The sequence below is a fragment of the Pelodiscus sinensis genome, chromosome 12 (assembly GCF_049634645.1).
Source record: "Pelodiscus sinensis isolate JC-2024 chromosome 12, ASM4963464v1, whole genome shotgun sequence".
Lineage (NCBI taxonomy): Eukaryota > Metazoa > Chordata > Testudines > Trionychidae > Pelodiscus > Pelodiscus sinensis.
The window spans coordinates 44,439,508-44,459,486 of NC_134722.1; the positions used below are offsets into that span (position 1 = coordinate 44,439,508).

Sequence of the window (19,979 nt, forward strand, 5' to 3'; positions counted from 1 at the left end):
GCACAGGTAAAGAAACATGCCAGTCCAAGCGAGAAGCTAAGCAGTGCAGGACAGCAGCAGGAAGACTGCTGGAAGTGGAATAGTTAATCTGAAATATAGCTGCCATATGCCTCTGCACAAACCTTATTCTTAAAAAACAAAAACAAAAAAACCACCCTCATTCCAGAAATGATTTCACTTCCAAAGTGGATTGTTAATGCATCATCATCAACACGGACAGAAAGAAATTTTGTGTGTGGCTACAGGGCCATTTATCCTAAAAACCAAAAACTACAATTATTCCGAAAAAAGTTTTCCATGTAGACAAGGCTCAAAGAACATACCTGAACATTAGCAGAAATTTCTCTGTGATATATTTGGAATTTTGCCTGAAGCAGACTCCTGATGGATAGAAAATATCCACTTTACTGTTACCATGGCTTTGTTTACTAAAGTAGGAACCTATTTGTGATCTGTAAAAAAGACACCAGATACTACCATGTCCATAAACAGCTGATTTTTGTAATATAGAAGCACCTCTGGCCTGATTTTCACATTCTTTCAATAGGCAGTTGTGCTCGTGATTACCACAAATGCATGTGCATGTTAACTGCATGTGCAAATCTATTTCATTTACCATTTGAACATGCAATGTGCACCCAAACGAATCAAAGCAGTCTCACAATGGTACAACTCGTGTTTGAAAACCTTCCCCTAGATGTGTTTGGATTATGCAACTATGCCTCTTCTCATATTATATAATCTCTAGTTGTTCCTCCAAATCAGCTCATTCAAAATCTTACGGTCTTATCATTGCAATTGGATATTGACCTACCCGTCGCTCCTTATCACCATATTCAATGCCCAAGGTATCCATGGCACGGACAATTGCTGCCAGTGACTGAATAGTGTTGCTATAGACCACAGGCTTGTACTGCTTCACGTCTTCTCCAGAGAAACCATCTTCATGAATAATCCTAAATAAAAAGAAATGATAAAGACCCGATATAAATGCCCATTTGCATTGCAGGATTAGAACAAAGTTGATTAAAAATTTATTTAACAACTTGACCGGCCTCATTTATTTGTCATATCTTTTACTATACCAGTCTGTCCCATTAGTTGTATGTCAGACTTTTAAGAGGGACATGTTAGTTTTCCTGTTGTTAGCTTCACTATGACCCCTCACACAGGGATCCAATTTACTGCTGTTGTCTGCCTCCTATTTAACTGTACATACTTGAACCTGGAGCAAAACTTGACTGGTTTCCCATTCCCACTGATTGCAGCAGCCGTTATTGGTAGTCAGGATGAGGTTTCAGGTCCCAATCGACCTCATGCGGAGGCCTATGGAAATGTTTCCCTTGATTCCAATGGGAATTGGGTCAGGCCAGTAGACAGCCACAATTGCTTAATATAATACTTACAATCCACTGGAGTCACTTGCTCACTATGCAAGTTTACCATTAGTAGCTCTGCCGGCGACACACTCTAAACGCGGCTAATAAATTTATGGCACAACTCAAGTTCTTTACCCAAGACTGTGGAGAAATCCTGCTTCCTGCAACGCACTAGAAACCATTCATATAGCACTGACTGCACTGTGTTCTCTAGTCTCTATTCATGTCGCACAGAGAATGTACCAGAATTCTACATATTCCAACTCAAATCAGAAAACAGGGGAAGGGAGAGCAAAGAGGCAGCTGCCCCAGAACCCAGGACTCCAGGCTGGTACCGCAGTAGCCTTTACATGTCTGCCGGAGCCCAATGCAGTCCAGTCTGCATGGCACTGAGGGTTGGTTAGCCCCAAGTTGTGTCCCTTCTATTCAAGGCCATTCCACTGAGTGCAGTGACGTTTTTCAGCAGTCCTGCCAAAAATATGACTTTATAGAAGTTAATATAAAGCCACCTGTAAGATTTCTCTCATTAGCCTTAAACTAGTGACGCTTTATTTGTGCTCCTCCTGAGCCAGTGTTGGAAGATTATCAGGTCTACAGATCTTACACTTGGATTTAGACCAACTGTTTAGTATACACCCATCTTCAAGCCTTACTAATAATTCACTTCCCACTCGATTTGTGTCCCCTCAGGCATAGGGTTGCCAGGTGTCGGGTTTTTTTGCCTGGACAGTCCGTTATTTCTGGCCCCTGCCCGGTAAAAAAACCCACAGAAAATACCAGACATTTAAAATGTCCGGTATTTTCTGTTTTTCTCAGATGGAAGGCCAGCGGGAGGAAGGGGGAGAAGGAGGGAGGGAGGGAGAAATGAGGAGCATGGGAATTCTTAAAGGTGCAGCAACTTTTTTTTTTTTTTGCTCCACAACTTTTGTCTCCTGGCTTTTTTTCTTCAACCAAGTTTTTCCTGCCATTTTCGGGATTTCTGGTGAAAGCATCTGGCAAGCCTACTCAGGCATTAGTCAAGTTGCTAAAACAGGCCATACTCCTGCGGGAGCTACAGAGGTGTAGCAGTTGCTGGGGACTACCAATGGACCATGGGCCATGTTCAGTTCTATTGCAATAATTAAAAGGAAAAGTAACAAACACACCCATTATGAATTGCTATTTGTGAGATGATGTAAATATACTGCAGGAGCCAAGGGGATGTTCCTGCAAATGACAGGTGATGTCTGGACCTGCTACAACACCAAGGGAATAAGACAAAAAAAAAGTGTTCACATACAGCTCTAGCAATAAGAAAAGAGAAAAACAACCCCCAAACCAATCAACACAGCAATTCATGTAAAAAATGATGTCACCCTCCAGACAGTGAAATGCTGCTAACTATGGCATTGGGGACAATGTGATGCTTTGGACAATAGGTTGCTCTCAGTCTGGATGGCTTGTCACCAAGAATGTGTGCTGTACCCATGTTCTTTAATGGCAATAAGCTTGACTCTTGGAGAAAGGATGGACATTGTTCTCCACATGGAGTGGGCAGAAAACAGGTGGATGGAGCATTGAGGAGGGATGGGATTGAGGACTGAGCCTGCCCTACATTTTTCACAAACTTAAACAGACAAGTTTTCAATGGAGTCACATGCACTTATCACTCTGCACAGCCCAAATTCTATATTCATGCATGCCAGCCAAGGAATTTCATACCGAGGCAAACCATGCCCTTGTACCACTCTGTCACAGCTAGGGACTTTCAAGTCAGCTTGCCCATCTTGCTGAGGGATTCCCTAGGTGGTGGTGTAGCGACTCTGTTTTTACCACCTGCATGCTGGGGCAAGCAGCATGTCAAGACAAGGCTACAGCTTGGTGACCCCAGACTGCCAGAATAATCAAAGCAGGGCTGAGGCTGCTGTGCTAGAGATAGTGACAGAACCCGCTCTTGGAGAGGCTCAATATTAGTAAGCGGTGGTGCTGGCTGATGAAAACTCTGAGTCTTTGTAAACCATATGGCTGTAAAGTCATGTGTTTTAATGACAATGCAACACATGTTGCAATGTGTGTAAGATGCTGGGGAGATCTTGCCAGATGTATTCTGTAAACCATACAAATCTACAGAGAAGCTGTTTTTTAAACCAAGGGAAGGATAAGGAGCAATAGGGAATGATAGCTTCAGAAGCTTTATTTTAATTGCTTTTCGATTCTATTGTCATGGCTTTCTTGAGTGAACACTTCAACTCACACAACCTGGTTTTATTTGAGGAGACGTTTCTTTTCCCTCCCCCAAGGGAGATGGCTAGGCTGTAGGAATTGAAATGATAGAATCACCATGAGTTTAGCTCTTACTTCAGCAAGTTGCCAAAAAGGTTGGTGAATCTTGACCCTTCCCTTGCACTGGAAGTGAGATTCACTTGGGTCCTAGCTTGATTTACAGTAGTTGCATCATTCCTTAGAAGGGATGTGGGAAATTCAGAACCCTGTGGGTGATGTCTAGCAAAAAGTACCACATTTGGCATGAGTCAAGTGGAAGGGGACACAAATTAAGGATTCATGTCCCTAAAAGGTCTCTGCTCTTATTGTGGTGCAACTGACATGCAGCGCTTTTACTATACCTCGTGGAGATGTAACAGGCCTCCGTAGGCTCCTCAACTTTATTCTCTTGGTTGAGTGACCTCACAATCACCGAGACTATTTACAGCACGGCCCAATAGCTTCAATCAATATAAACCTTTACCCAGGGTGTTATGGTCCAGCAGCCTCAATCCATAAGTCCAACCCTGCATCCAGGGTATTACAGCCCAGTGGCCTTAGACTACATACTCATCCCTGCATGGAGGGTATTATGGCCCAGCATCTCAGCCCTTGTATTAAGGGTATTACAGCCTAGTGGTCTCTGTCAATATACATGCTTCTGTATTCAGGGTATTAGGACCCAGCAGCCTCAGTCAATATACACAAGTCCCCCTCTGTACAGTAATACAGTCCAGTGGCCTTAGTACATGTATAAGCCCCTCTAGTCAGGGTATTACAGCCTGGCAACCAAAGTCCATACAGCTGTGGTAAAACTCCCCCCATGTGGGGGTATGTACAGAGGAGGTAGGCCCTCCCTCTCCACCAGGTCTCAGTCCAGGGCCCTGTTGGCAGTGGCATGGTCCACTATTCGCTCAGCAGGGAATCCTGCTGCAACACACTGAGCACTCAGGGAACAATTCCCCCCGCCCTGGGCTACTTCCTAGAAGTCTTTATAGTCAGTCTCCAGTTGGAGCATGCCCAGCAGGGCTGTGGAGGTGGGGCTTTCTCTGCCAGTTGGGCCAACGTAACTCCATCAGTTTCAGTGCAGGGTTGATACACCCATGGTAAACACCTTTAAGCAAGTTCTTCCCTTCTAAAGTTTAGGCTGAGGGCACTGGAAATATGCAAAAAACAGAGGTGGCATTTGCTTGGATGAGTAAGGCAGTTAAGGTTTTTCACTTCTTCGGATGCCTTAATGGCACATAAGCTCAAACCCCTGTATGTAGAATTTCTGTTATGCCAATTGCTACACTAATAAGGGGATCAGAATTACAGCAGTGTCTATAATAATTGCTTCCTGATGAATGTGTGTTTCCCCTCTTAGAAGCAGCCTCAAGCAGGATTTAAAATGAGAGTCCCTTAGGTGCACCACAAAAAGCAAGTGCAACGTTACCTGTTTAATGTGTTAATTCAGAGATTGGCTTTAGATTTCCATATTTCACCTTATAACTTGAATTAATAAATAAAATAAATAATAATAATAATAATAATAAATCACGGCTTAATGAAGAGAATAAACAGAGCACCTGATTCCAATCTCATACTATGGCACCTGAGTAAATCCACTGAAAGCAGTGAGATACATGAATTCAGTCTCAACTAGTCCTTCATCTCTTCAAAAACTGCTACTGCTACTGATGTAATTAATACACTTTTGGATGTATATAGCAGCGTTTCTCAACCAGTGGTACGAGTACCCGTGGGGTACTTGAGAGAAGTCTTGGTGGGGTGCATCAACACAACTGAAATTTGGAGAAAACTGAATTTTTGTTTTAAGTTTTACAGCGCTTTATTATTTTTGTACTTTTTACACCCAAAAATGTCATCGCCTGCCCGGCTACGATTAAGTTGTTTAAGCGAATGTGTTGCAATGGTAGAAAAATTTTTTGTGTGTCTGAAAACTGTAGGTACTGTGGGTACTTTATGTATATATATACATATATTTAAAAGGAGTACTTGATAAAAAATGTTGGTATATAGAACCTTTAATCCAAGGCTTTTCAAACCTTGCACAAATATTAATCACTAAACCTTGCAAAACTTTTTGGGGAAAGAGCAGAAGCTGAAGTGCCTCACAAGAGAGTCAGGGTCGTGTCCCGCTTTTCGTGATGTTGATAGGCATCTGCCAGAGACTAGATTTACACTAATCAGCAACATAGCCAAGGAACATAGCTCAAGATATTGCTCTATGCCTCAGAATCAGATTGGGGTTGTACTACCTTAGTTAAAAACAGCATCTAAATGAATGCAAACAAATTGCACATCACTACTTTGCTTCTGCATTAGTTACTGGTGGAACAGTTACTGAGTGCCACCAGCTTTCATCAATGACATTCACAAGAATCTAAGATCTCACCTGTTCTGTCAGCAAAATAGCAGAGTCATATTTGTGGCAGTGTAGTGTTGGGGATGAGGGAGTCAGAGCTCAAAAATACAGTTGAGAAGCTATTATTGGTTTTTTAACACATTTTAAGGCATTCTAATCTGACTCACGGATTTATACTGGTGCATCTCCTTTTACTTCAATGGAGTTACACCTCGTTTACACCAGCATGAGAGGAAAATCAAGCTCACTTGGGCTATGTCTAGACTGCATCCCTCTGTCGACAGAGAGATGTACATTAGGCATGTTTAAATTGCTAATGAAGCAGGGATTTAAATATCCCACGCTTCATTAGCATAAACATGGCCACCACTTTTTTTCCAAATGGGAGCTTTTGGGGGAAAACCTGGCAGTCTAGATGCGAATCTGTCGAAAAATAAACATAAAAATGAGGGGTTTTTTTTAGGTTTACAGGATCTGTTGGAAAAGGGTTTATTTTTTGACAGATCCGTGTCTAGACTGCCGGGGTTTTTTCGAAAAAGCTCCGTTTAAAAAAAAAAAAAGCGGCAGCCATGTTTATGCTAATAAAGCATGGGACATTTAAATCCCTGCTTCATTAGCAATTTCGACGTGCTTGATTTGCATCCCTCTGTCAACAGAGGGATGCCGTCTAGACGTATCCTTGGATTCAAGTTGTAAAAAGTCCCACTTGAAGGTGGAAGGCTAGATCACTGATGTCCCACAATGCAGTTCCTGTAGACAGGCTTCCTTCCAGAGTGGGAGGATGTTATAGGAAAATTACAGTTTGACAAGTACACAATGGAAGCTAGGAAAACAGTTTAGGGTCAAAATTTAGAAGAGGACTCAATCTGGCATCCAATTTTCACCTACCAATTGCAAACACAATAACTGTGGTCACAAACATGAGGCGATTAGATACCTGAGTTGTGGTTGCAATTAGAAAGCTAGATGTTTTGTTCCTTTTATTTATGCCCACAAAACTGTACCCACAATTGATCTGGGGGGCAAAATTGGAGGCTGTTAAAAAAAATTGGCCCCTAGTCTCATTCACCAGATAGCAGTTTCAGAGACTTTGTCTAGACTGCAAGCCTCTTTCAAAAAAGAGCGTTTAGACTACAAGCAGTTCTTTCGAAAAAGCACGGTTTGCATTACATAGTGCCTTGTTTCGAAAGAGCACTTTCGAAAAAAGGTGTTATTCCTCGTAAAAATAGGTTTACCGCGGTCGAAAAAATTGCCGCGTTCTTTTGATTTATTGTCGACAGAACGCGGCGGTAGTCTAGATGCAAGTAAAGATTTTTCAAAAAATGCCACTTTTTTTGAAAAATCCCTGTAGTCTAGACACACCCAGAGTGAATTACAGTACACACCACAAACTTTAGGTAAACCAAGCATTATTTCAAGCCCACTTTCCCGTGGGCTCTGAAGCATAAAGGTTACTTAAGCTTTATACTGCACAGCCCGCAGCACGCATAACCACTATGGTTTTTATAGGTCACACAGTTACATTTTAAAATGAATTATTACATCCCTAGTCATAACCTGCTCTCTGTGCTGACAAAATCCCAGGCCTACTGAGGGAGGCAGTAAAGGGAGCAATTGCCCCACGGTCCAGTGTTTGAAAAGGGCTCGGTGCTCCTAGCCACCATCGCTGCTACTGCAAGAACAGTGGGGGCCAAAGCCCCAGGCCCTTTAAATTGCTACTGGAGCACTGTATGGCTCCCTCTGGCTCTGAGGGCTGGGGACACATGGTACAATGCACTCCAGGCAACACTGAGGGCTGTCTGCCCCCGACTCTCTCTTTCCAGAAGCACAGACCCCCCACCTTGCCCTGGGGCCCAGCAACTCCATCAGCCTCCCTGCAAAATCCCTAGTTATGATTTCAGTTAGCACTGCAAAATCAGTACAGTTAGAGAGACAAGTCTCAGAGCACCAGCCATGTTATTTTGTATCTGCAAACCCAACAAGGAGTCATATGGCAACTGAAAGACTAACAGATTTATTTGGACATAAGCTTTCGTGGGTTAAAACCACTTCATCAGATGTATGGAGTGGAAAGTGCAGAGGTGGGATGTATGTATGTATTAGCATATCAAAGAAAGGGATTTACTTATCAAGTGTAGGGCCAGTGTGAACAAGGCAAATTCAGTCAGGGTGGATGTGCAGTTGATGGGGAGGTGTGAATATTAAGAGAGAGAAAACGATCATTCTAAGTCCTTTTTCAGTCCTAATTTGATTGTATTACATTTGTAAATGACTTGCAGCTCTTCTGTTTTTCTTTGTAGTCTGGTTCTGAAGTTTCTTTGTAAAAGGATGGCTACTTTTAAATCTGTTGCTGAGTGTTCAGAGTGGTTAAAGTGTTCTGGGTTTTGACTCTATGAGCAATGAGAGAGTGAGCTGGAGTCTGTTCCCATCTGTGCACAATCAGCAAAAGGAACAGCCCAGTTCTGATTAGTGGTGATGATACAGATCCAGCTGGGCCCTGTCTCTTCCAGGTGCTAGGCTGAGTTTGCTGTGTTGGACACCAAGTAATTTTAATCTCTACATCCGCTGGAGTTTACAAAGTATCTGACAATGCCCCTTAACCAATGAAGCTCAGAATTGGGTAAGTGCATATTCACTATGTAATTTGTATAATTAGTCGCTGAATGTAGGCAGACATGACTAGAAAATTAATATCTAGGAGCTTTACATTGTCTCCTTTTCAAGACCTGTAGCCAATCTTTATGATAAAATGGATCATTAGTCCCTTCTATAGTAACACATGGATGCTGCATAAGAAGATGCTCTCCCCAAAATCTCTCTAGGTATCTCAAGAATTAAGCTCTGGGTGTGTCTAGACCAGATCTACGATTTGCAGAACTCATTCTGTTAAGAATTCCTCAAAATGAAGATGTGTAAATGATCACATCTGACAGGTCTCAAAAACCCAGCTTTGGGATGAACTACTTAGTGAAAAAAGTTGCTTATATACCATTTTCTGGATCTCAATGGACAATTGATAGTGTCCACAGATGGTTTTAATTCCAATCTTATTCTTAAACTCACCCACTCTGTTTATGTTGTCTCTTAAACAAATGGCATTCTATCTATATGGTCTGTTCCAAGTCAGACACACAATCTCCTGACCAACTTTTGCACATCTGATGGCATGGCCTGTGCTTTGAGTGCTGGCATTGCTACAGGCAGGGAGGCTAGCAAAAGACATAAGTCCTTGCAAAATGATAGAGTGGCCAGAAGGCAATGGAATTTGGGGCTGAATGCCAGCTGTTTGTTATCAACAGATGAGCAGGAAAGTAAAAAGAGGCTGATCTCAAATATCAATAACAAGAGACACAAATCTTCTTTCTTTCAAATGAAGCTCTTGGAAAGTATCCCCATGCTACAGCACAAGTGCCCAACTCACTTCTTTCTCTTCCTTAATGTTGAACCAGAACTGATTTAAACAAGAGAAAATGTTGTAACAGGGTCAATTGGCCCGGGAAAGCGGAGGGCCAATTCTAGGAGTTCTGCCTAGACAAAGCAGACAAAGACCTAGGGAACACACAGATAGCTGCTGAGGGAGATTAAATAATTCCAGAGGATCAGTTAGTGTGTGGAAAATCCTCAGGTCACTTATCTTTTTAGGATCCAGGATCTGAACCTGTGTAGGGTAGGGTAGAGCAGGGCTCTCTTCTCAGGCCCTCCTTACTAGACCACAGGACACATTTTGGGAAGGAGAGCAGCCTATATCCTGCCTTTTCCCTCTTTGTTGTGAGACACTAGAACAGCAATAATTTTTGTCCGGGGACCACTGGAAGGGGTGGAGCCTAATCTAGAAGGGGCGGGGCCAGAATGCTTCTGGGTTTCCCTACCCCCAGACCATAATTGGTCTGGGGGTGGGGGGACCCTCTTTGCCCCCCTTCCCACTAGCCACCCATCTCCCTGGCAGGGCGGGAAGAGCTTTACACACTCCCCCGCCTGCAAGCCCTGATTGGCCTGTGGGTGGGAGGAGCGTGCAAAGCCTCCTCCCGCTCTACCCCTGCCCTGCGAGACGCACGCTAGGGTTGCCAGATGGCTTAACCAAAAATACTGAACACCCCCCCCAAAAAAAAAACAGAAAAAATTCTGAGAAAAAAAGGGGGGAAACTAAAGTTGTTGAGCAAAAAAAAAATTTTTTTTAAACAGCATTGCCCCTTTAAGGAAGGCCTTTGAGGGCTTTTTGTTGGCAGCCATCTTGTTTCCCTGCTCCGAGCCAGAAGACAGCTCCCCTGCGGAACCAACTAAGGGGGGCCAGGGGCTGGGCCCGGTTGCTGAGTGTGTGGTGTGTGTACGGTTGCCAAGGAAAAAAAATCAGAAAATTCCTGAAATTTTAGATTGCTAGGTGTCCAGTATTTTCTGAATTTTTCTACCAGACAGGAGGCAAAAATACCAGACAGACTGGTCAATACCGGACACCTAGCAACCCTAGAGCACGCGGCACTTCAAAATGCCACGTGCTGCTCACAGGGCGGGAGGAGATGTCACCTGATTCCCCACACCCAAGCCCTGTCTGGCCTGGGGGCGGGGGGAGCTTTGCCGTGCACTCCTAGCAGGGCAGGGGGGAGGGCGGAGGAAACTTTGTGTGCTCCTCCTGCTCCCAGGCCAATCAAAGCACTGCATGCTGCTCACTGGGCAGGAGGAAGCTTCGCGCGCTCCCATGCCCCCAGACCCTAATTGGACTGGGGGCAGGGGAGCGGCTGGGCTTTTGCAGGCTGGATCAACCCACTTGGCAGGCCGGATCCGGCCCATGGTAGCCCTTTTGCCCACCGCTGCACTAGAAGGAAAAAGAATGGCCTGCTAACCTCTCCTAGGCCAGGAAAAACCATGCTGAATTGTTTTGTCTCTGCCTCCAAACTGTGTAGGCAATGGAGATTAAACAGAGGATACAGAGGCAGAGATTAAACATACAAACCTTTGAACGGTTAAGTTTAGTGTAGTCAATTAACCAATTAACTGATAAGCAAAAGCATATAGGTTAATGCTACAGACTACAAGCATTCCTTCTTCCCGCCCCCACTTGCCAGTAAATCTTCTAGCAGGCTGGCCAGCAGCCTGGCTCAGTCCTGGTTTGCACTGAGTCCAGGGCCTACCCCTGCTGCAGCTCTGCATTTAAAGTGTATCAGAGCCGGGCGGACAGGCAGCCCGGCTCAGTTCTGGCTCGCAATGGATCCGGGAGTTCAAACCCACCTTAGTCAGGGACTGCTGCTACCCCGCACTGCTGCCTTTGTATCAAACGCAGCAGCACAGTGCAACAAGCAGCTCGTCCACGAGTCAGGGGGCAGCATATGGAGGCAGCGATGCGGAGTGGCAGGGCGCTCCTCAGGAGTGAAGCCAGAGCACACTGGCTGCTGGCCCCTCCACTGGGACTATAGAATAGTCGACCAACAGATAGAATTCTTGAGGTTACTTGTCTATTCACTTAACTTGTATTTAACATCCTTAGTCCATGGACCATTTAATGTTACATCAGATTTATGATGCAATATCAACAAATGATCAAAGTTGCTTTGGCTACTGAGCACGCTTTTCAACTTCAAAAACTGTCTCATCTGCTCATATTTTGAAACTGTCTTATTAGACTTGAGCTGGTCAGATTTTTCAATTCTTAAATTACTGATGCTGAGCCACAAGCAGTAGCATTTTCAGTTTTGTCAAGTTGGGAAAAAAGTGAAATATTTAATGTTTTCCGAATATTCACTCTGACCACTCTCCAACATTCAGGGAAATTTGGATTTTGCCAAAAGCCACAATAAAATCTGAACAGCCATATCTGGCAGAACACTGTACATCAATGTTCACCCCAACTAAGCAGAAAGTGTGTCCTGCAATAGCTTTTGCCATTTACAAGCAAGGAGGTAATCAGTGATGCAGACCAAGACTGTATTTATTTTGGAAGGTTCTGATCATGATTATTTTTAAAAGATGTGTCTGAAGCAGGGAGAGAAGGAAATTGAAGGCATAATTTGCAGGAATTTGATATGGACAACAAGAAGTTGCCTTGTTTATGAACAAGTACAAAGGGCGATTTAATGCTTGCAAGAGGAAAGAAACTCCAAGTTAAATGCCTCGTTCAGACACATGATCACACATACAACATACACAGCGAGCCAGTTATGCCAAACAGATCTTGCCGTGAGTCCTGGTTCCTGAAGAGGATGTTAAGGATTGCCTGACACCATTATACTCAAGAATGTTGGATGAGTACTGAACAAGTTTAGTTCTCTTGAATTTACCTCTTTGATAAATGACTATATATATAAATCCTTGCTGTGCTGAGAGAATTGTAAGACTGTTTGGAAAAGAAGATGAGCCTTGTTCTTGCATAGAGCTGAAATTCTTTATCCACATCTTGGTATAATATAATCTACACAAAATTCTGAGATGTGTCAAAAAGGGATCGGGCACCACATCACACCAGATAGTTAAATAACTATTTCTTAAATTTTCTGGATTCAGATAAACTCTTTGCTTAACAATCAGTGTTTTCACCTACTTTAACCTGTGAATTGCAAACACCTTGAAACCTAGATTATGGAAGATTTGCTAACATCGTTGATATGTCATGTCACTCTAGTTTTCAGAAGTTTTATTGTAACTGCCACTGAATTGCTCTATGGTGGCCAACCTCTTTACTGAATACTAGAAGATTTACCTAGTGTTACCTAGTGTTGCTCAGGTCCTTAACTCAATTAATTATTTTAAAAAAATGAAAATGTACATGCTTCATTTAAATCGTTGCTCTGGGGTAGGTTCAGCAGGCTGCTCCAGGGACAGAGGACTACCCCAGCCCTCTCTCACTGCCATAGCTTGGGGCCAGGTGAGAAGTGTCTCTCCATGGCTGTTGTAGCTCCAGCAGGCACAGCCAGAGGAGGGGTGCATGTCCCCTGGCTGGGGCAGATGCAGGTTTTTCTGTCCCCTACGCTGCCCATCCAGAGTGAGGCATGGAGCAAATTATGCACTTCCTCTCACTCCCCGATGAAGGGAAATAGACAGCAATGTTCCTATACAAATTGTGGGGGCAGAGATTCAGGCCCACTGCCCGTCCTAAAGGGCACCTGGGGGTGGGAGGCTGGGGCAGTCCTGGGTGGGGGTGAGGTGTCCCGAGCCATCCCCTTTCATCTGCCTAGTGATTCTGTCTCTTTTCTGTTTGGTTTTATAAGACGCAATCCCACTTCAGGCACATCCCATGTTCTTGGCAAAACCAAACTCTGACGTTGCTTTAAGAATTTGGTGGTCCTAGCTCGTACCGTTTAGGAGGAGTTTTTGAACAAACAGAAAAACAGACAGACATACCCACAAAGAGTCAGACAGATAAACTCTCTCAAATATATAGTTTATCAATGGTCCCTATATGTTACAGATGCAGAATTAAATGATGGAACCTCTTTTGACTCTCTTTGGGTGTGTCTGCACAGCACCCTTACTTCAAAATAGAGCTACACAATTTAAGCTATAAAAAGGTTAAGCTTAAAAAAAACAGCTTATTTCGAAACATCCCTTAATCCTCATGAAATGAGGTTCAGGGATGTTGGAATAGCGAGCCAGAGGTATCCCAAAATAGCTCTGCAGTGTAGACATAGCTTCTCTCATTCAGTGATGATATTGTTGACTGGTCAACACATTGATACTATTAGGTCCTCTGTCTGAAGTATAGACATAAAAGTTATTACTATTTAATAAAAGCAATTCTAGTTATTCCTATGAGGATTTCAAAGCTGTGAAGGTAATCCTTCCCAGCACAACAATGCTAGGAGTACTACAAATGATCATAGATTTGCTTTAGGATATACCTGCTAATTCATAGTTTAGCTGTCATGCATATAAAATGTTTCCATTTACTATCTAATACTTGGGTGGTGACGCTCCTAGAAAACATCCTCTATTTAATATGTGGATAATCACATCTAAGTCTCTACCATTTTATTTTACTATATGGCTGAACAATTCATCCTCTTCGCTTGTTGACATATATTTGATCATTGAAAATTTCTTGCAGCTTTATCATGATTCTGTAACACATTCATTCAGCCACTTATATATTTGGAATACACATTGTCATTTAAAGATATATTTCTCTTGTTTACATAATTTTCAAGAAAATAGGTCATCTTCATGTTTCTCCAGTTTCCGCAAAAGTGTGTTTTTCTGTCCCCTTCTGATTCTATCCAGCCTACGCATGTGAGGGCACAAGAAACAGCATCTTAAGTATTGCTGCCACCTACAATCATTAAAACAGGAAAGTATGCCCAAGGCTAGTGAAAACAAGTAGTGTGAATATGCAAACAAAAAAGCAATTCTTAAAAGTTTCTGAAAATTAGATCATGATAAGGGGTGGCCTTGAAGATAACCACAGTCTGACCCACAAAATATTTTGAAAATTATTTAATCAGACCCATGCACCTACCAGCTGTGCGGGGTTGGGGGAGATAAGAGATGAGCAGTGCTCAGGGACTCACCTATGCATACGACTCCCAGCAGTATGCAGGCCCCTAGCACGTGGCCACAGAGGGCACCACACTGGCTGCCTCTACCGTGATGTGAATGGTGTTGGCCACTGAGCCACTCAAGCTAATGCGCTTCTGCAACCGTTGGGGCAGGACTGGTGGGTTTTGCTTTCAGTTACCTGGGGCGGGGGATCCCAGCACAAGGATGTAGACCAGGGGTGGGCAATAATTGTTAATGGGGGGCCACTCCATGATTTTGGTAAATGGTCATGGGCTGCACTTCTGTAGAAGGGATGCGGAGTCTGGGATGGTGGGTGGGGTGCAGAAGGGAGCTTGGGATAGAAGCCTGAGGTGCAGGAGAAGGTGTGGGGTCTGAGAGCGAGTTTGGATTAAGGAAGGGTTTATAATCTGAGTCAAGGATTTGGGGTCCAGGGTCCAGGAGGGAGTATGGGTGCAGGAGAGGATTCTGGCCTGGGGGAGGGGTGTAAAAGGGGATGCAGGGTCTAGGAGGGAGTTGTGACCTGGAGGACGTGAGAAGAGGGGATACAGAGGGTTTGGGTGGTGGCCTGGGGCAGGTAGTTAAGGGAAGAGAGGGGGTGGGGTGCCAGAGGCAGCCTCTGGCTGGGAGGCACTTCCCTAAGCAGCTCCCAGCCAGCAGCCCTGCAGACTCCATTCCTGTGGACTGATCCAGTGGTCTGCTCCAGCACAGAAAGGGAGGGAGGGGGAAGGAGGAGTGAGGAGGCTTCATTCACTGTGCCTGCCGTCTGCAAAATTTCTCAGCTCCTATTGGCTGGAAACTGGCCAATGGGAGCTTGGGGATTTTGCTAGTGGGTGGGGACAGTGAGTGAAGCTTTCTCTTCCCTGCCCAGCTTGCAGAGCATTTAGCAGCCTGCTGTTTAAAGCGGATGCGCCTGCTTTGCAATAAGGGTGTTAGCGAGGCGGCCGCCGGCCAGCTCCAGCAGCTTTGTGGGCCTCTTATCCACCCCAATCTAGATGTTAGCAGCGGGATCTGGGACATTACCAGGGGTGTCAGGGTAAGGACTCAGTTTCATGTCTTCTGTAGGATCCTGGTCTCTATCTGGGCTCCCGGACACAGGAGAAGTGGAGACACTGTTAACTTGCATGTGTTGTATTGCCAACCCCAAGAGTTCAAAACACATGAATCTGCTCCTCCCATTCCCCCAAAAGACAATGGGTTCTTGAAATCACTGTCTGGCAAACCCTAGAAACTCTCTAGGAGGTGAGGAGTTCTATAAACTTGTATGACAGTGTTTTTATTTCTAAAAAGTTAGAAATAAAAACCAAAAGAAATTGCCCCTCTCCCCAGCACCATCTTCAGTGACATTATTGGCCCACCCGAGGATTTGAGGACTGGTACTGGTGCTCAGGTAAAATTAGTTTAAGACTCCTGCTCTACAGTAAAGATGTAAAAAATTGTAGGAATGTGATCGAAAAAGCCATTTTAATTATAAGACTTCTGAGCAATTGAGAAAAAGCCTTTCACTCACAAATTGATTAACACAGTACACTATGTGCTGAGTGGAATGTTGAGGAGGAGACTGAAACAACCTGGTTGATTAATGCACATTTGTCATGTCTACTGCATATCAGTCACCCAGTATCAACAAAATCTTTATGCTGCGAATTATGTTATTTTCATTTTACAATGGCAATAGCAACAACTATGAAAGATGTTTTTGGGGGATAAATGGCTCAACTGCACATCAGATTTATTATCTCTCAACAAGTCACAAAATTCAGAAGAAACACTGTGGCTACGTCTACACTGGCACCTTTTTCTGGAAAGGCTTAAAACGGAATACTATTCCGTTTTCAGTTTTTCCGGAAAAGGAGCGTCTACATTGGCCCAGGAGTTATCGTCGTAATGAAGCGCTTTTCCGGAAAAGCGTGTCTACATTGGCGGCGCACTTTTCCGGAAAAGCAGAAGCCGGGAGCCATTTTGAAGAGGGCAAAGGCCACCAGACCTTTCCGGGGACGGAGCCAGGGCGCCATTCAGACACGCAGTTAAAGGGGTCTCGCCGGGCAGCCGTTGGTCTCCTGCTCCCGTGCCTTGGGGCCTCTGCCAGGGACTGACACCCTTCGCAGGGTCTGTGGGTGCCCTTTGACTTTTGGGGACACCACCCTTTGACCCCAACTGCTTTTGCCTGCGGTTTTTTTTTCTGCCCTGCTCTGTCTGCTGTGGAGCCACGGGTGGCCATGTGCCTGGTCGGGCCCCTCTTGGGGCTGTACAGGTGGCTGCGGCTCCTGCTGCAGGCCGGTGCCATGCTGTTCATGGACCAGGAGGCAGAGATCGCCTTGGACTCCTTCACCAGGGAGGCCCTGGCAACCGTGTGGCATCAGCACCCAACTGTAGACCGGCCCGTCTGGAGTTTGGACATCAGCACCGACTGGTGGGACCGGGTGGTCCTCGGACGATGGGACGACTACCAGTGGATCCAGAATTTCCGAATGAGAAAGCGGACCTTCTTGACGCTGTGCACCTGGCTCACCCCCGGCTGCGGGCACCCATCCCCGTGAAGAAGAGGGTCGCCATCGCACTCTGGAAGCTGGCCACACCGGACAGCTGGCCACACTCGGTGGCCCAGCAGTTCGGGGTGGGAAGATCCACTGTCGGAGTGATCATCATCGAGGTAAGTCCCAGGGGGAGTGGGATGGGGGGAGGGTGCTGCACTCCAGTCCCAGGGACAGCCAAGACTCCCGGCTGGTTTGCCCAGGGGTTTGCGCCGCCCCTGCCTTGCACAGGCCCGGTGGGGGGGGGGGGGGGCGTACGGCGAGGGAGGCCCTGGGGTGTGTGTATGTGTGTGTGTGTGTGTGAGAGGACAGAAGGAATCGGGGGGGGGGCCAAGGGAGCGCACACTCACCCCTGCCTTATGTGATATGTTCCCTTCTGTTTCTCTGCACCCTTCTGCAGGTCGTCCACGCCATCAACGACGTCCTGCTCCCGCGAATCATCCGCCTGCGCGACGTCGATGAGACCATGGCCGGCTTCGCTGCCCTCGGGTTCCCCAACTGCGGGGGAGCCCTGGACGCCACCCACATCCCCAACCGGGCCCCGGAGCATCGAGCAGCCCATTTCATGAACCGAAAGGGGTACTGCTCCATTGTTCTGCAGGCCCTCGTGGACCACCGGGGCCGCTTCCTGGACATTTCCGGGGGCTGGTCCGGCCGGGCACACGACGCCCGCATCCTCCGGAACTCTGGACTGTATCACAGGTTGGAGACGGGCACCTACTTCCCCCGGTGGGACTTGACTGTCGGGGATGTGCCTATGCCCATCTGCATTGTCGGGGTCGCGGCCTACCCCCGATGCCCTGGCTAATGCGGCCCTACACGGGGCAGCCGGACCAGAACCGGGCCCGGTTCAATGACCGCCTCAACCGGGCCCGAAACCCAGTGGAGCTGGCCTTCGGACGTTTAAAGGCCGCTTCCGTTGCTTGCTCACCTGTCTCGAGATGGGTGAGCAGAATGCAACGGAGGTCCTGGCCGTGTGCTGCGTGCTCCACAACATTGTGGAGCGCAGTGGGGAGGCCTTCCTCCCTGCATGGGTGGCAGCCGAGGCACAGACCTGGGAACAGCCCGACACAGCTGCCATCCGCCAGGTGCGCCAGGATGCGGTGCGCATCAGAGAGGCCCTGGTGGACATGTTTGCCCAAGCCCTGTAGTAGGGTCGCCTGGGTCTCCACAGACTACTCCCGCCCGTCCCCTACCCTTCCCCACCCTCTCCCCTTAGCTCCCCCCCAATTGTAAAGCGTCGGGTGAAAGCATGTCGGCCGTCATCGAGTCTGTTCATCGGGTGCGTCGGGCTTAATTAGGGTTTTTCTTTTTAGCTTAGGCTAGGGTTTAGGCCACCATCGCCTTTCCCGAAGAACAGCCACGAGGATACGGGGTTTGTGTGGAAGGCTGAAGTCAGCGTACCTGATTCCAGTCATCTTCCGTCGAGGGATCTCCTGGCTGTTCCTCTCTGGAGGCCCGGAAGGACCAAAGGATTGAGGTGGCCAGCAACACCACAATAGTCCTCCTTGCGCCTAGACTATGTTTAATTATCTTTTGTGTGCATCGTGTAACCGTTCTTGCTAGTTTGTTATCTATGTAAATATAGTTTGTGGTTTACATTTTACTGAAAAGTCTCAGCATTTATTTCTGCGCCACAAACCACTGACCACTTATGAAGGGCCCCCCCCAGAGATAAAGTACAGATTTCGTTCTCCACAGTTTGCCACCATGTTAACTTTAAGTGGCTACTTGGCATCTCACATCATTTCGTACACTACCTAGAGTTACACAATACCCAACACAGGAATGAACAGCAAAATAGAGAACTGTTTATTTACGGGGGGGGAGGGAACCTTCAACTGGGACAGGAAGGGGGGGGAGACCTTCAACTGGGACAGGAAGGGGGGGGAGACCTTCAACTGGGACAGGAAGGGGGGGGAGACCTTCAACTGGGACAGGACGGGGGGGCAGTTACTGGGACGGGCGGCCCCTGTGAGCGGTCCTCCGGGGGCCAGCCTGCCCACGCTGGGCAGACCGCGTCGGGGCAGGCTGCACGCGGAGGTGGTCAGGGGCAGGGGCAGGGGCAGAGGCAGGGGCAGGGGCAGGGGCAGGAGCAGGAGCTGGGATAGGAGGAGGGGCAGGAACAGGGGCAGGAACAGGGGCAGGAGCTGGGATGGGAGGGGGCAGGAGCTGTGCTACGGGAGGGATGGCGGGGGCCTGGGCTCCGCCCTTGCCACAGTGAATGGCATGCACAATATGTGCCGTCAGCGTGTCCATTGTGGTGCACATCCCTCGGCATTCGTCCAGGAAGGCAGCCCAGCCATCCTGCCGCCACTGCAGGTCCCACTGCACCTGCTCCGCGATGGAGGCCTGGATTGCCTCCACGGCGTTGACGTGCCGGCGAAGCAGCTGGTCCCTCTGCCGGAGCCTGTGCCTCCGGGGTTGGCCTGCTGGGGGTGCCGCTGCTGCCGCAGTGGAGGGTCTGGTGCTGGGTCCCGCTGCAGGGAAGAGAAGAAAGGATGGGTCAGTCAGGCAGGCCGTCCACTGTCCCCACACCGCATGCCCTCCACCCCTGAGCCCAGGTGACCCCACAGTTGTCTGGCTTGGGCCCACTCGGTTCCCCTCCTGCCCCTGGTGTTGTACGTTTGCAAGGGGGACCACCCCTGGAATAGGGTCCCCCCTCCAGTACTGTAAGCACCGTGGAGGGCGGGAGGGTGCTTGTGCTGTGTTCACTTGTGGAGCTCCCTGCCGGTGGAGACTGTGAAAAGCTTTGGGCTAATCACTGGTGTTAGACAGGGAGCGAGATGCATCCCCACACTGTGCCTGGGAGCACATCTGGCAGAGGTGGTCTGGGCTCTCAGATCCCCTCGCGTGGGATATCTCCTGGACGGAACCAGAAGAGTGACTGGGTGGGGGGATGTTCCATCCTTGCAGCAACACTCAGGGGCCCTTCCCCCTCCCACTATCCCTCCCGCAAGCCTGGTAGCCTAGGGACAT

The 19,979-nt window shown here is 47.1% G+C and overlaps 1 protein-coding gene across 2 annotated transcripts in view; it reads right to left on the bottom strand.

Moving 5' to 3' along the window:
• The window catches only part of GNAO1 (G protein subunit alpha o1), a 352,130-nt gene that overhangs the window by 231,792 nt on the left and 100,359 nt on the right, over positions 1 to 19,979 (bottom strand). For both annotated transcript variants that reach the window (XM_075940404.1, XM_075940405.1), the window contains exon 3: positions 815 to 956. In XM_075940404.1, the coding sequence (XP_075796519.1) occupies positions 815 to 956 (142 nt within the window). The remainder of the gene's footprint in view (positions 1 to 814; positions 957 to 19,979) is intronic.